At 38.7% G+C, this 15,377-nt stretch overlaps 1 protein-coding gene across 1 annotated transcript; it reads left to right on the top strand.

The window, feature by feature from the left end:
• The first annotated feature begins 1,566 nt into the window (after positions 1-1,566).
• Positions 1,567-12,870, top strand: LOC100649667 (protein big brother). Its single transcript, XM_003399304.4, has 3 exons — positions 1,567-2,012; positions 2,806-2,997; positions 9,835-12,870. Exons 1-3 carry the CDS (start codon positions 1,821-1,823, stop codon positions 10,207-10,209), a joined length of 759 nt encoding a protein of 252 aa, XP_003399352.1. The 5' UTR covers positions 1,567-1,820; the 3' UTR covers positions 10,210-12,870.
• The last annotated feature ends 2,507 nt before the right edge of the window (positions 12,871-15,377 follow it).

The raw sequence follows: 15,377 nt of genomic DNA, 5'->3' as shown, positions 1-15,377 counted from the left end.
AAATCTCTTTTCCTTTTTTTTGTTTCAAACCTCAAAACGAAACGTTTTTGAACAAAAGAAGAAAGTCTTTTAAAGTAAGGAAATATCTGAAATATTCCAGTAATATCTAACTATTTGGACAATCTTTCTCACACGTACAAATACCTGGTAGAAGTGCGGCAAGCGTCGGTTTATTTTGCTCAAAAGACGTTTTCTCGGTTAAAGACCATATTGCAGAAGTCTCTAGCGTCGGCACGAAGCAAGGGAGGAAAGAGAGAAGAAAAAGAAGAGAAGGAAAAAAGACCGGATACATGGGTATCTGTGGGCTGTGCAACGCGGATCGTGCAAAGGGTCGTTGATCTTAATCGCGGATCCTCGACAATGATCCTCTCAAACGGATGAGCTCTTACCACTCGACGAACGATGAAGATCTCTTCCCTCGAGGGGATACACGGTGTTCCAACGAAGTCCTGTCTACCAAATAGGGACCCCTGACACGTATTTCACATATCTACGGGGGATAGTGAGCCAATCCCTGTACGAACTGATCCTGCTACAGTATATTATATTATCCTCGTACTACGATCTTTGCCTCGCCCATCCTTTCTCATCCTTGCCTTTAATTCGCCAACCAGTAGCAATCGCTTTCAGCATGCTACCAGCTGACCTGGAAAATTTATGTAGTTTCCTTTTTTTCCTTTCTTTCTTTGTAATTGTTTTCTCATACACACGCGGCGGATGAGACTTTTGGAAAGTGGAGGATGCACATGTGGAATGAGTTTAGAGTTTCCATATCTCCTGAATTGGATAGGATCTTAGTTGGATCATAACTCTGACAGTGATAAATGATTAAATATGCTGAATTATTGGATTACGGCCGTAATAGGATAAAAACGAGAAGAATAATTTAGAAGGTGACCACGGCTAATATAGTAATAAAATTTATTAACAGAGATAAAATATCGAGTAACGTAAAATGTGAAATAAATATGTAATTGAATTTTCTTAATCTATTTCCATCTTTGAATGGTGCATAGGTCTCGGCAAATGACGATATGCGGTTATGATCGGGACTATACGTAGCATATCGTTAAAATTCTGTTGTACCTCTGAAGTAAAAACCCGTTACACTCTGCAATTGTTACGTATAATTTAACGCCTCGTTTCGATAATAAAGGGGAATATTTAAACTATGTATTTCGTAATTTCAATTTTCCATCCAACAGAATATATTTAAAAAAACGGCTGTTTCGTCCAATGGAGCTCGATCCTAGAAACTTGGAATTTATACTAAATAATTAACACGTAATTAGATAAATGGTAAATTATTCTATAAGATTGTTGTATCGGGCAGCGTAACGTACGAACGACTACAAAATCCCGTAACGCAATTTCAGAGTCACCCCGTAACCTTTCTACCCTCCGTGCAGGATGAATCCCGCGATAGACGCGTTAGGGTGGGTTTTCTCCTTCCTCGTAAGCTCACCCTTTAGCGATATTCGAAGGGGAACGTGGTGGGAGAAACGGAGGCAGGTCGGAGGCGTGGCTTGTTTCAGGACGAGGAAACCCGAAGCTTTTGCTACCGGATTGTCCTTAGTCTCCACTGAGACGCCACACGGCGCAGTCGAACGCGCGGATTTTGGTGTTCTGTGTGAATTTCTCTCCCAACCATCTGGTGTATTGTGAAAGAACATTAAAAGCATATACATCACGAACAGATACAATAAACCGATCAACAACTAAATTAACGTTGTTTTCATCAAAGTGTAAATAAAATTGCTCGATCGGATCGATCGATCTTTGTAAATTGATCTGATTGATCGGTTTGAAATAACTGAAAAATGATGCACGCTATGAGTGAACACACAGGTGGAGCTGGAGGGCTAGGTGTCAGCGTGCTTCCCTTCGATGGTATGGGTTTGTTTGAACAACAACGACCTAGGTTTCTCTTCAAGATGCCCAAGGTTGTGCCGAATCAAAAAGCCAAATTCGAGACGGAGGAACTGTTCAGGAGATTGAGTCGCGAAAGCGAGGTAAGCTGAGGATTATTTGTTTATTTATTAATTTAGATAATATCATTAACAAGCTATTAACAAGCAAGGCAAAACCGAAATTACAAATTGTTTCGGATAAAAAATTGAATTCGTGAATAACTGGTCGAAGGTACGAAGCAACAACGCTAATGAACTTGGATAATTAGAATGTTTATTTATCTGGAAGTAAATGAAAAAGTCTTCTAACTTGAGACCATTAATACTATAAATAGTACTACTAATATTATGAGTATTATAAATCACAATTCGAAGCTTAATATTGTCATGATCGATCGATTGTTGTGATGCTCGATTGTTAAAGTTTTTCTTGATATTTCGTTTACTTTTGCCCTCTACGTAGTTCCATTAGCTTACTCGATATTCGAATCCGGTTCTCCAGCGATTCATACAATTCATCAAATTTATATTTATACGTGAATCACCTAGATAATTTAAATAGTTAAATTTTCCAAATTGAAATTATCCTTGAAACTGTGTCGTTAATTAATAATCGACTGGATTTATTCGAATGACTCATTCAAAAAGAACATCGTTTCCTTGAATTTTACGCGTTTCTCGTTTTCTAGCGAATTAATTCCCGTCGCTGATTTCATCCGTTTCCGACGGCTACTTAAATCTCTCAGAATCACCACTGAATCATACCCACTACTTACAAATCGGAGTAAATTTCGAATTATATAGCGCAATGAAATTATTTTAATCTTTGACGTAACCGTAGAAATTCCGAATGAAACGATAATCAAACAAATTTTCCGAATTTTTGCTTGTCCAGGTCAGATACACTGGATATCGAGATAGACCAGTTGAAGAACGTCAGGTACGCTTTCAAAATGGCTGTCGGGAAGGTTACACGGAGATTGCATTCGCCGCGACTGGAACAAACCTCCAGCTTGTTTTTGGTAATGCATCTGGAAATTACGGTGGTGACATTAACGACTGCGATTTTGAAAAAGAACGGGGCAAGGTCAGTGAATATCTCTTCAATCTTTTGCCGCAAGTCGCTTATAAATCTCTGCATTTTTAACCGATCTACGCGGAACTTCAGCCTTTTCTTTCTTTTCAATTCCTTTCCCCTGAATTTTCATTTTTATCGAAAAGTATTTCGTACATTTGACGTAACGAATGATCGTAACAGCGCGGTAGACGGACATCGATAAGTGTTCCGGACTCTTTTAAGCTCAATTAGTTACTCTATTGGCTTACGAAGGATTGAGACTTTTAATTTCCAATTCTTTGTGGTTTTAAATTCTTCAACTAACGTAGTACTTAAAATATAGAATCTTAAACATTCGTAAGTTCAATCTTGTTTGCGACAAATTATATATCACTAATATCGTACATAAATCGATATAGAGATCATGAACTATAATTGAGCAATTTGTAACGATTAGCAGATACCTACCTACGTTTATGGCAGCGTATCTTTACACTTGTTAGAGCGATTGTCACCTTAATTGGCCCGTTCCGACCTGACAAATGTGAGGAAGGTCATTAAACGAGCTCGGACAGAACGTGTAGCTTTTCGTGTCTTTGGCGTCATATGTCCCGGGATGTAGCGTCGCCACGAGAAATTTAGTATCCGTCTTCATTTTCCGAACAATAGTGTCACCTTGTCACCATTCTCAGCAGAACGGCAGACATCCGGTCCCGAAATTCTCGACTCGGCATCTCCGCGGACAGTGAACGAGATTTACAACCTGACAGCGCGGCGAGTAAATTTACGGCTGCTCTAAAGATTAAACTAATAAATATGATCCAAGGAAAATTCTAAAACTCCATAGAAGAGGAGTCGTTTTTCGATCTACTCGTCTAACGAACATTTGGTGTTCGAGGGGTCAACTACAGAAAGGTCAATTTTTAAACTTTTTTATATAATAGAATTTATATAATCTTCGCGTTTGTATTCTGATGAGCGTTGCGTGGCTTTTTCAAGCTACTGAAAAGGACTCGTATCCTTGTACGCCGGCGCCGAAAGAGGGGCGTCGAGGCGTCGCCATCGCGATCGATAGGTGCGTCGCGAATTCGCCATTTTCTAAAAAGCACGCGTGCAAATATTACAAATCTCTCCTTGCTCTGTCAGTTTTCGTTTCGTTTCTTTCTTCTCCCTTTTACAATTTTACTTGATCGCCTAATATCTTGTTGAATAAAACGAATTAATGCTATTAAAAGATACATCACAAGTTGAAGTTTAGAGAGCATTTAAAAAGGCGCTTTAAGATTGACGATACAGCGTGAGTTTTGGAAATCAAGAGATTCAGCGATCCTATTAACAGCTACTGGAGGCAATTAGCGTTTTTTCAAGTCCGTCAAACAACCCGAGAATCCGCACCAGATGCCTGAACGCTTTACAAGTCACCCGGTATATAATGGGTCATAAATCTTCCTCCGTCTTTCTTGGGATCTTCCGAAGGGTGAACTCAGAGTTCTTCGATAGAATTCTTCGCCACTTTCGGCTTTGGAGAAATCGAAAGTAACAATGTTTCACTCCTGTCGGACCTTAACATTTACGCCTTTTTGCAATATCGAATATGCGTTGACTTGTGGCTGACTTCCTAGAAATTTCGAAATAATTTAATATCGGGTTGCTATTGATTTCACATAAATTCTATATATTGATACTCAGTCAACAATGATTCGACATTTATACGATTGTTGACGCGAGAGTAATTCAATAACAATACATCATTATTTCAAGGAATTCCGATATTAACACTTTTACATCTGATAACACCAACATTGTCAACGTGTTGTGATCAAATGTTAGTGTTTGGTGTATGTTTGTATCACGCGCAGTTCAACCTTTTACGTAAAGTTTACGAACTTAAATTACTCAAACGAAAAATGCCGGCTGCTTTGGTCCCAAAATTAGGGGACTTTGGTTCCTTATTGATACCAAAAAGTGCCGACACTTAGTCACTATTAAAGGTCCGCCAGAATTTCACTAAATCTTAAATATCCCGTTTCAAGTCCTTATCATCTTACAACCATGTTTTATCCATCGCGAACAATCTCGCGATCCTATACTTTTCGTATCACGAGTGAATCACGCCAGCATCCACATCCCACAGAGCCATCATCGTCTCTAGATTCTGTTTACGCTCGGCTATCAGGCAACGAACCATAGAGTCGCGCTAACGATTCATTATTTTCCTACTGGAAATAAAAAGAAAGGAGAGAGAGACACGAGGAATTGCCTGGTTGTTTACACGACTGCCCGCGGCCAGCGTTTTGTTTTAATCGACAATGAGCGGAGGAGAGAAAGAGGCGTAATAAAGAGCGACGCACGGCTGCACGTGTCCACCATTGTCTCCTTTTCGTTCCCCGTAGAGAGGAAATAATTAAGCGAGAGATTCGCGAGCTAGATAAAGCTCGATAAAGACCAGCAAAATGAATAAAAGGGTTCGCTAGGAACTCGTCGTTTCACGTCGATCTTATCGAACTTTCCTCGACAGTTCACACTCGTTTTACGTGCTCTTCCTTGCACGATCAATCTGATTTTAGTCGTTAATCTTTATCTTTGGAATTTTGTGTTTCATATGCAGTAGAATCTCGTTTATTCGCGCTTTGCTTATTGGAACGGATCAACGCTTGGCTCTATTATTATTTAAATGTAATATTTCGTTAAAAATGATTTGAAAACGTAATTTTATTAACGCAAAATCGAAAAAATTCATATAAATTACGAGTAACAAGGAAATACCATCTATCAGAAATAGTTGAAATAAAAATAAACGAGGAATAACTTAATATGCGGCCCTAATATTCTAAAAGCAGAAAGTAAATAATCTTTAATGTACGAAGAGCGTTAGATAATTCCTGTTGTCGAATTTAATAATGTTAGAAATAGGTGACTGAATAGGTAGCTGAGTTGGCAGTTAGATAATTGAAATTAGGATTAGAATTTACGTTATATTTCTCAGCCAAAATCGAAACGTATTGTCCTAGGTTAAGATGATTTACATCTCTGCCAGGATACTCGGTGGTCCCTTCACTGGTGTAAATATAAATTCAGAGAACTATTACAGTTCCTCGAACGGTGTCTTCTATTTTTTTCTCCAATCGTAAAATTTCGCGAGACAGCGTGAGCCAAAACTCGATCAAACGACACGCTTTACTTCGACAAACTCAAACCACGAAAGCTTCGCCTATAATTCCAAATGATCTTCAAATTTCCTTCCTTCTAGTTTCTGTACTAGAAACCTGCCAACGCAATTTACTTAGTTCCTAAGGTTATTTTATGGCTCCCTTTTGCACAAATCTTCGATTTTTCTTTCCTCATAAAAGTAAGTTAAGTGAAAACAAAACAAAGAACCAGGAAAGAAAGACGACCGTAGTAACGATACATTTCGAGGAAAGACAGAAGGTCCCGACACACTGACCGTATGCCCCATCACGGTGTTCTCCTTTCCGGCAGGATTGCGTTGACGAATGTCTCTCGTTCTGCCCATTGTACTGCCGGACGTGGACCGCGCGCAAAAAGGCAAAACGGCTACGCCTACCGAAAAACAAAAGAACCATCGAAATAGCCGGTCGTTTGTCTCGGGATATTTAGCTATGCCAGCCATCCACCCTTTCCCGATTTTTCACCCCTTTCGTTCCGCGTCGGGTCGATTTTACATCTTGCTTTTTTCATTTCAACCTCGTTCTTCCTTTTTTCTTTCTCTATCTGTCCTTCTCTCTCGTCATCCATCGTATAATATGTAAATAAGTCAACGAAAGGGTTGCTCGCCGAAAGTCGTGAACGAGACACGCGTTACAGTTTAAATATCGCAGCCTATTATCCTGGCGATAATGGGTCACGCCCCTGGCGGACAGAAAGAGAAAGGTGTGGAATGGATTTTTTCATGTTTTTTCTTTCTACGATTCCGGTTCGCGTGAGAAACTTACTTATAGCGACGATTAAAGACGGTTGTTCTTTAAATTGTTTTGTCGGTTTGACTTCTTCTTTCTTTCCCTTCCCTTTACACGTGTTTTTTATTTCGTTTCATCCCTTTTATGGGCAAAATTCGTGACTTTCGCTGTACGATAATCGTATAGAATAATCTTGCGTTTATTGGGGCTATAACTCAATAAGTATATTTATTGGGACTTGTATTATATTAATAATATTAATTAATTGAGAATAACATTTTATATGAAATAATACAATTTAGTTAGGTAGGGTCTATTTTTACTCACTTGTCTTGGTTCTTTTCTTGACTTTTATTCGATTGAATAATCGCATTCGACAACTGTTGAGTATGGTTTATAGTTTACAGACTGAATAAAAAACGCGATGTCGTGATATGAACGCACATGTTGGTGGCAGAGTTGGCTAAATAGAAATTTATAATGAAACGGGAGAGATACGTGAATCGCATATGTCCTTCGAATCTTGTACTTACCCGTTACGTGTCAGACAACGATTTGTACGCAGAGTCGTACCACCTCTGTATAGAGTAATACTTACGATTGTGCATGATATTTGACGTCACACGATCTGTTCGTTTTGGAAGCTTCGACGAACAAGTTTCCCGAAGTTCTTTCCTCGACGTATTTCCTCTGGTTTAGATTTTAGTTTAATTGTGCCAAGGTTCATCCTTCGTTTCTTCTTTTTAGAACCTTCCTTTCGTATCCTTTATTCTTCGTGTTTCGTATCTTTAATAATTTTAATTTTATTTTTCCTCTTTCGCAACTTCCATTATTCAGATTCCTCGTTTTATCTATCTACTAACTTTGTTATACGTAATCAGAATTTCCATAATTTCCTGATGTTTCGACTTTCCTCCTGCCAAAGGCAATCTGGAAGTTTCCCTGTGACGAAGGCTATTTTTTTGCTATCTCGCGCAAATTACAGAGTAATTCAGTCGTCTTTCAGAAAAGGCGGCAAACGATTCGATTATCGGGTCTATCGAGGTTCACACCGCCCGCTGATGGCTCCCGTGGTTCGATTATGATTGTATAAAGAGCATCATGCCGCGCGGTTACATTGTTACGTCGCGTCGACAACCAGCTGTATGTTTCAATGAAAGAAGAAACTGGAGGCGAAACGAATAACGATGATTTCTCGTTCGACGCCTTCCTGTCTCTTCGTCTTACCAACTTTTCCGCCCCATTTGTCAAAAACCTTTTCCATTTCTTCCATTTATCGTTAAACGATGTACAACCTGTAATTGTCATTCTTGCACTTCGACAAAATTGATAACATTTCTGGACTGTATCAATCATGAGAAGAGTATGGAAATCAAAATGACATGGAAAATGCGAGTGTAATTATTTCGAGCAGTGTGTTCGAGAGAACAGAAGAAGCTTCGTCCAGTTTTTCACGGTTAGAAGTTGGATTCCGTAACAGTTTCTAAATTTTACAACACGACCGGAAACAGAACCATTTGCCAGGAAATAAAATAACCCTCTTGAGCAAGGCAGAGATAATTGACCGTTTCGACTTTTTCGAGGGCCGACGGTTCGACCCTTCTCTTCCTTTCCGTCCCTGTTACTTTGCGCAAATCGCTCGTAGGTCAACGCCGTGTCTAAACCGTAAAACCGAAGAGCAGTCGCTATCTCTGCCATATTTTCACGTTTCGAACTTTATTTCTGTAATTTCTAAATAATTAATCTTTTTAATCCGAACATATTCGAATATCTTCGTAACGCTTCTTAAAATAACCTTAGGTATATTTTCCTTTTATTTGAAGCTTAGATCGAGCATAGGAACTAAATTTTTCTATTGCTAGCTAGTATAAACAAAAATAATGGTAATTTGTAGAATAATGTTAAGGGAATAAGTTTCACTTTAGAAAATAGATTTGCTTTATAGCTACAGAGATCGAATTTTTCCGTATCGTGTTACAATGATACATATATCATATTATATTATATCGGGTTTTGGGAGATCCACGTCTAGGTTAATATTAACTGTTAGGATCGTTGTGAAATTTTCAAGCAACCCAATACTTTAGATGAATCGAAAAGACCGATTTTCTCGTTGTCCTCGTCACGGCTCCGCTAGTCATCGTCGACCTCGCAATTTCATCTCTCCTCGGAGCTTGTACCTTCCAATCTGCGTAATCGTTCTCTGGAAATAAGAAACGTTCACGGCACAGAGCGGGAGAGGGAGAAAAACATGATTGAAAGTCGAAGGCGGATCGCTGGACTTAATGGACCCCTTCCACGGTGCATCGAAGGTATAAGCTTCTCGAGGGACGGAAAAGGAGCAAAGATTACGTCTTAACGGTCGAACGGAACAGTTTCAAGCGTGTTGTAGATACGAGTTTCTTGCACCACCAGAGATTACACCGACAATCTTGGTATTTTAATTACGACCATTCTCTTGGGGTTTAAGACGTAGACGTCTGGTCGAATACAATCGAAAGTCTTGCGGGAAGAACGCCTGATTTCCGGGAAATAGCATGAATCATCGCTGAGAAATGTGGTACTATACCGTGCCATAAATTCTTAAAAATAAAGATAGGAGAAACATACGTAACAGTTTGGCATGTAATTTGTATTGTTTAAGTGTTCGAAATTTCTTGAAAATTATATGTATATTTCTTTAGCGTCTCTTCTTGTTTAGCGCCATTAAAATTGCAAAGAAATTCTACTTTTTTAATTGAAATTTGTCATCCTTCAGTTTCTAAATTTATTAAAAATTCCATATAATTTTTGTTCTTCTTATCACACATAATTAGAATTTCTGGAAAATTCTGTATTCCCTTGTCGTCTGATATTCTTAAGATGCTCTCGTAGTCCTTCAAGTCGATGGTTAATCGTTTTGGATTAATCTTTGTGTATATAACACGAAAAAATGTCATTTTGCCTACAGGTACATCTCAGGTCTCGCTTAATAATGAACGGCGTGTGCGTGATGTGGCGTGGATGGATAGATCTGGAGAGGTTGGACGGTGTTGGATGTCTGGAATACGATGAGAAACGTGCCGCTGAAGAAGACGCTCTTCTTCGCGACCAATTAGAACGTTATAACCAACGAGTACGTGATTTCGACGAGAAACAAAGGGCGTACAGAAGTGGAGCTACTCAACCACCTCACTTGAATCATCATCACCATCACCATCATCATCACCACGGTCATCACAGCCACCACGTGGCCGGAAGTGGTTCTGGAACCAGCGGAACCATCGAGCCTCATCTCACCCACCGACAGGATCCCGAGATGGAAGTCAGATTGAGGGCCTACTGAGGCTCCGAGAAAGTGACCAACGAAACCACTTGACTCCTCTTCGATTTCAGATTACTTCCGGATCGTCCTCGAGTCAACCGAAGACTGGTGGGAGAAATGAGAGACGAGAGATCTCTTGGGAGGAATGTGGCTAACGGTTTGACACGCGTTCGTAAGGTATTCACGTTTTTTGGAGTGTAATTGCACAAGATTGAGAATCGCGAGATGTTGGTAGAGATTTGTTTGCGGTGACTTACTGTTTTCGATCTGCGCTGAATATTTTTGAAGCTATTGGATTTGAGTCATTTTTCGGAACAATGGAATTTTTATTTTTAGTCGGACATTTCTAACGCGTCCTTTGGAAATAATACGTGTCGATACTTTTGACTTTTCGTAGAAAATTTCTTGAAGCTCCTGACAATTCTCGTCCCAGATTTTTCCCACCGTTGATGATGTATCATTTCCGACAACTTTTATAATCAACGGACATCGATCAAGATCAATCGTCAAACACGATCCAACGATCAGGATCATTAGGTTAAGTGACACACGTTTATCTATTTTAATTTCGTTCAAGAAGAGATTCTTGAGAAACACGCACATCAAGTTGGTGTTTCTGGAGGATCTCTAGGGGATCGGTAAAATCTCATAGACTAATTCTGCAATCGAATTTTATTTAACATTATTACAATTAGTTATATTAATCATAGAATACTAACGACGAGAATTGTATATTAATTCGAATCACGAATGAAAATCGATCCTTGTTATACTCATCTATCTTCGAATTTCCACCATGCCATTGCAAGTATTTACGTAACACAAGTCCACGTAACAAGACCAAATTTCTATGTACAATTAACAATAATAAGAACTATTATTATCTCTCCGTTGTTTATTTTATTAAAATTTGACAATCACTTATGTCGTTACGTCCGATACTATTTTATTGCAATGGAAGAAGAGAGTTGTGTAATTATTATTGAAAAATTGAGATTTTTATTCGATCTTATGTATATACGATGATAATATGTATTTTATTCCTTTTTTCCCTTCTTGATGTATTGTTTAGCTGCGGGGATTAAAGTTCATCCATGAATTAAGCAAGATCAAGCTTTTAAAAAAGAGGAAAGAGGAAAATTATATAGAGAGGAGAGAAACTTTACGATTGTTTCTGTCCTATCGTATTCGCCAGGCCATGCAACGAAGTTTACGCGTACCTTTTATTTTCTGTCCTTATCGACGATACGATGAAGATTTTTCCAGCGGGAAAAATAGTATAAATGGCGTCGCATGCGAAATTTCGAGTCTTCGCCCCGATTAACATATCAATGTAGAACGCACGATCGATGCGGATATTTATCCAATTACAGAATCAGCATTTCTTGAACTTTTGTAATTATTAGGTCATCCCATAAGTTCGTGCCGTTTTTCGAACGGTTATGTATGTTAAGATTGTTTACATGCCTTTCAGTTTCGTGAAAAAATGTAATCCCCCTCTCGTTGTACAACTTCTTCCCATTTTTCATTATTCCGTATCGATAAAAGTTCTCTTGCTTTTCTTCAAAATAAGAGATGTATACACAAAGGTCGGCACGAACTTATGCGATGACCTTGATACTTACATTTTCTTTTGCCTCGCGATTTCATTTTAAGTCGGAAAATCAACAAACAAAAAATGGACTTACTCTTTTCATATCTTCTGTTTTATTTCCGATTTAAAAGATGTATATTAAAAAAGATGTATATTAAAAAAGATGTATATTAAAAAAAGATTATAGCAGGTGGGTATAGGGGCAAGAGGAATACTTTGTCGACACCACTCATCAGACAGTATAATTAAAAGATGTGTCCATTTCTGTCAAGAATATTTGTACTACAGTAGAAAATGCGTATAAGATTGTGATGTGTCTAATCCATCGAGATCAAGCCGCTCCACTCACCTTCTTTTCAGCTTTACACAGCAGAAATATTTTATTTTTTAATTTCTATTTCAAACACGTTGAAGAAATGCTGTTGAAGATATCCAAGTACGATTGCAATAGCCGAATCGTTCGTGTTTTCTCAACATCGCAAAACATATGAGATATTACTAGTATTCCTATTTCGATGTCAGTAGCGTTTTTATTATGCCAATGCAAACAGCGAACATGTCACTCTTCCACGTCAGTATTCGAATTACAGCAAAATATTTTCAATTTTTATCAGAAATTAACATACGATTTTAATCTCGAGTCTTCCCAATGAAAAACGAATCTTTTATTGGTGGAAGGACGATGAAACCAAAAGTAAATGTCACGTGCTGGAATTCTGGAGGGAAAGAGATGATCGAGCAGTGCGTCATGTCCAGCGAGGAGTGTGATTCACAAGAGAATTCTCTTGGAAGTGAACATTTGACGAGTCGTCGACCGACATTTCGTTTCGTATGCGTCGAATATACACGCGAACCGTCACGATCTTTCCGTTGCATTGTACATATTTGTAAAGAGTTAGATTAATTTATAGCGGCGGCTTCGTGCTCCCTTTTGAGTCGTGTTCACCACGATGCGACGCGGCATCGTGAATCACGCTGGGGAAAACCCAGAAGTGACGAGCGACCGTGTGGAAATCGCGCTCCGATCTTTCACGCACCGATTGTATAAAGCTGTTTATCGATTAAACGTAATTTTCGTCGAACATTAATTGCACCTTTTGTTGTTTCTCCTCGACTATTTATTTCATCTCTTATCGATTGATTTTCTTAGAATAGTTCATTTTTGCTTTACTTATTTATTTCCTTGAAAAGATCCTTCACTTTTATACCTGGCTGTATCCTTTATCCATATCTCTAGAATATTTATCACACCTTTATTCGCTATTTTCTGGAACATTCCATTTTTTCATTAATTTCCCTGCGATATTTTATCTTCGTCGTCTTCATGCCTTTTCCCCGAATTTCATTTTTCGAATCCTTCGTCTTCCAACCGTCGATAGGAAAAGAAATTCGCTCTGTACGAGCAAGTTTCTCCGATCAATTGGTAAGAAAATGCTAAGCGATGCACGTGTTGCTGGCCGTTCGCTGGCTATCCTCAATGTTCGAAATAGCTTCGTTGATTAATGTTCCGTGAAAGCATGACGAAACACTTTCCATTCGAGACGACCGTGAACCTATTCCCGTATTGTCGTTCAGAGAAGAATGAAACGAAAACTAGAAGAATATGAACAACTTCCTAAAGCGTTTTCTTGAATGGAGTGTTGGAATTCGGAAAAGAAATTACGAAATGAACAAATCATACATAATAGTGTATCGAAGAAATTCTGCAAAAATCGATACATTTTTATCAATTGAAATCTCCCCTTCCTCCTCCCGCCCCCGCTCTTCCAGAACAATGTATGAACATCCACAGTCTAGCAAGCATAAGTAAATATATCAGAATGGTTCAAAAGGCAATAAAAGAGAGACAATTGACCGATCGAAGAAATCACGGCCGATTTCAGCCGCTCGATCGACTAGTACTTTCTTCCAATATGTTTGTACGTATACATGTGCATCTACACAATAGTAAACGCTCATGTATTTACGAAGCAAAGGGGTGCTGCATTAGGGGGGTTATTTTCTGGAATAATGCCGTGGGCGTTCAAGCGTAGAAATACAGGAGTATCGCACCGTTGATCCTATCAAATGGAAATCGCCCCGAAATCTCCCCGGTAAATCTGCTTTTATTGTTTCGAGTTAAACGCCTCATCGTATAACATCGAATTCCTTCATTCTAAATTGGTTACAACATTATTTCAAATCGAGGATGGGTAAACTTTCTCGGCACTAGAACTATCAAACCTGTTAAAGTTTAGTTTTTTGTTCTCTCAATTACGAAGCACGCACAGGTGTTTTTGACGAAATTAATGTTAACACAAACGATCTTATCATACGGTTTAATATACCATAAACGAAGTTGATGATTTTCGTGTTAATGAAATGTGCTGAAACAGTGTTAAAAATTTTTCTCGAGCAAGAGCAACATTAACAAAATTTTCCGAAAGTTTCCTGTGAGCAAGGAGAACGTTATTGAAATTTCGAAAAGAAGCACGTGAAAGAGACAACGATCAAACAAGTATTGGCTCGATGTAAGACGATAATGCGACCGTCGGAATTCTTATAAGAAGCCTTACTCGTGAAGAACCGATACGGGGGAGCAAGAACCGTTGTTATTTCCCACGAACGGTCCTTCGACATCGCGAAACCAACGGAAAATTAGCGTTCGACCTCAAGAAACTCTTCCTCGAAACATTTGTGTCCTGGTTACCAAACTTTGCTCCAAACGAAGCAAATTGGCAACGATAAAAATAAAGCCTAAAAAAGAAAATTTACTTTACACGTTATAAACATTTCAACTTCTACGAACTTCATAAAATAATATTTCAAACAGATATGACTGAAAAATAAAAAATAATTGTAGCTTTAAGAACATCGTTCCTGAAAGAATCGATGGATTAACTTACGAATGAAGTTAATAACAACGAACACCATCGAGTTCGTTTTGAAGTTCTACTGAAACGAAGGTCTATTTACTCGAAAATGGTCCTCGAAAATAAATCATCGCACGGTAGAAAGTAGCGAAAGATACACGTATAATGGAGCGGGATAATTTATTGGTAGAAGCGTGACTTCTGCCTCCATTATGCAAAATCTTGACACGGTTTCCCGGGTGCATTTCAAACCAGCCACTCGAAATATCGGTCCAGCGAAAAATGGTGCCGAGGGCAAGAGTCATCAATTACGATTGGAAATAAATCGAAGGCAGATGCGACGAGTGCCTACAGGCCTTTCCCGCCGGGTCTCCGATTTTTCTCACCCCTCGCACCTCCCGCGGACAATACGACTGTTTTCAGCAAATACAAAACGATACACGAGCCCAACCACCCTCTTGCATTCTACTCTGTCGCACCCTAGTCGAATTCCTGCAGGCCCCATTGCTTTCCTTTCCTAAATATGCTTTTAAAATTGAAGTGTATTTACGTGAAAATGGATTTCTAGTAGTATCGGCTTATAAATATTTTATCGGACATATTTCCAAACGGTGTGCTTATAATTTCAAAAATATTATAAACTGGTAAGTTCATTTTATCTTTTATTGGATGCTTGTTAATTAGAAGTTTGCAAGTTTGTTTCACCGTAAAAGGTGTTTTATTTTTAATTTAAAAGATTTGAA

The sequence above is a fragment of the Bombus terrestris genome, chromosome 11, assembly GCF_910591885.1.
Source record: "Bombus terrestris chromosome 11, iyBomTerr1.2, whole genome shotgun sequence".
Classification (NCBI taxonomy): Eukaryota; Metazoa; Arthropoda; class Insecta; order Hymenoptera; family Apidae; genus Bombus; species Bombus terrestris.
The sequence above is the reverse complement of the archived record's forward strand: the minus strand, read 5'-3'. Positions and strand labels throughout refer to the sequence as shown.

Excerpts from the sequence above, each read along its gene's own strand:
- LOC100649667 (XM_003399304.4), top strand. The coding sequence starts at position 1,821 with ATGATGCACGCTATGAGTGAACACACAGGTGGAGCTGGAGGGCTAGGT. Across the intron at positions 2,013-2,805 it reads GATTGAGTCGCGAAAGCGAG|GTCAGATACACTGGATATCG; the intron begins GTAAGCTGAGGA and ends TTGCTTGTCCAG. Across the intron at positions 2,998-9,834 it reads TTGAAAAAGAACGGGGCAAG|GTACATCTCAGGTCTCGCTT; the intron begins GTCAGTGAATAT and ends TTTTGCCTACAG.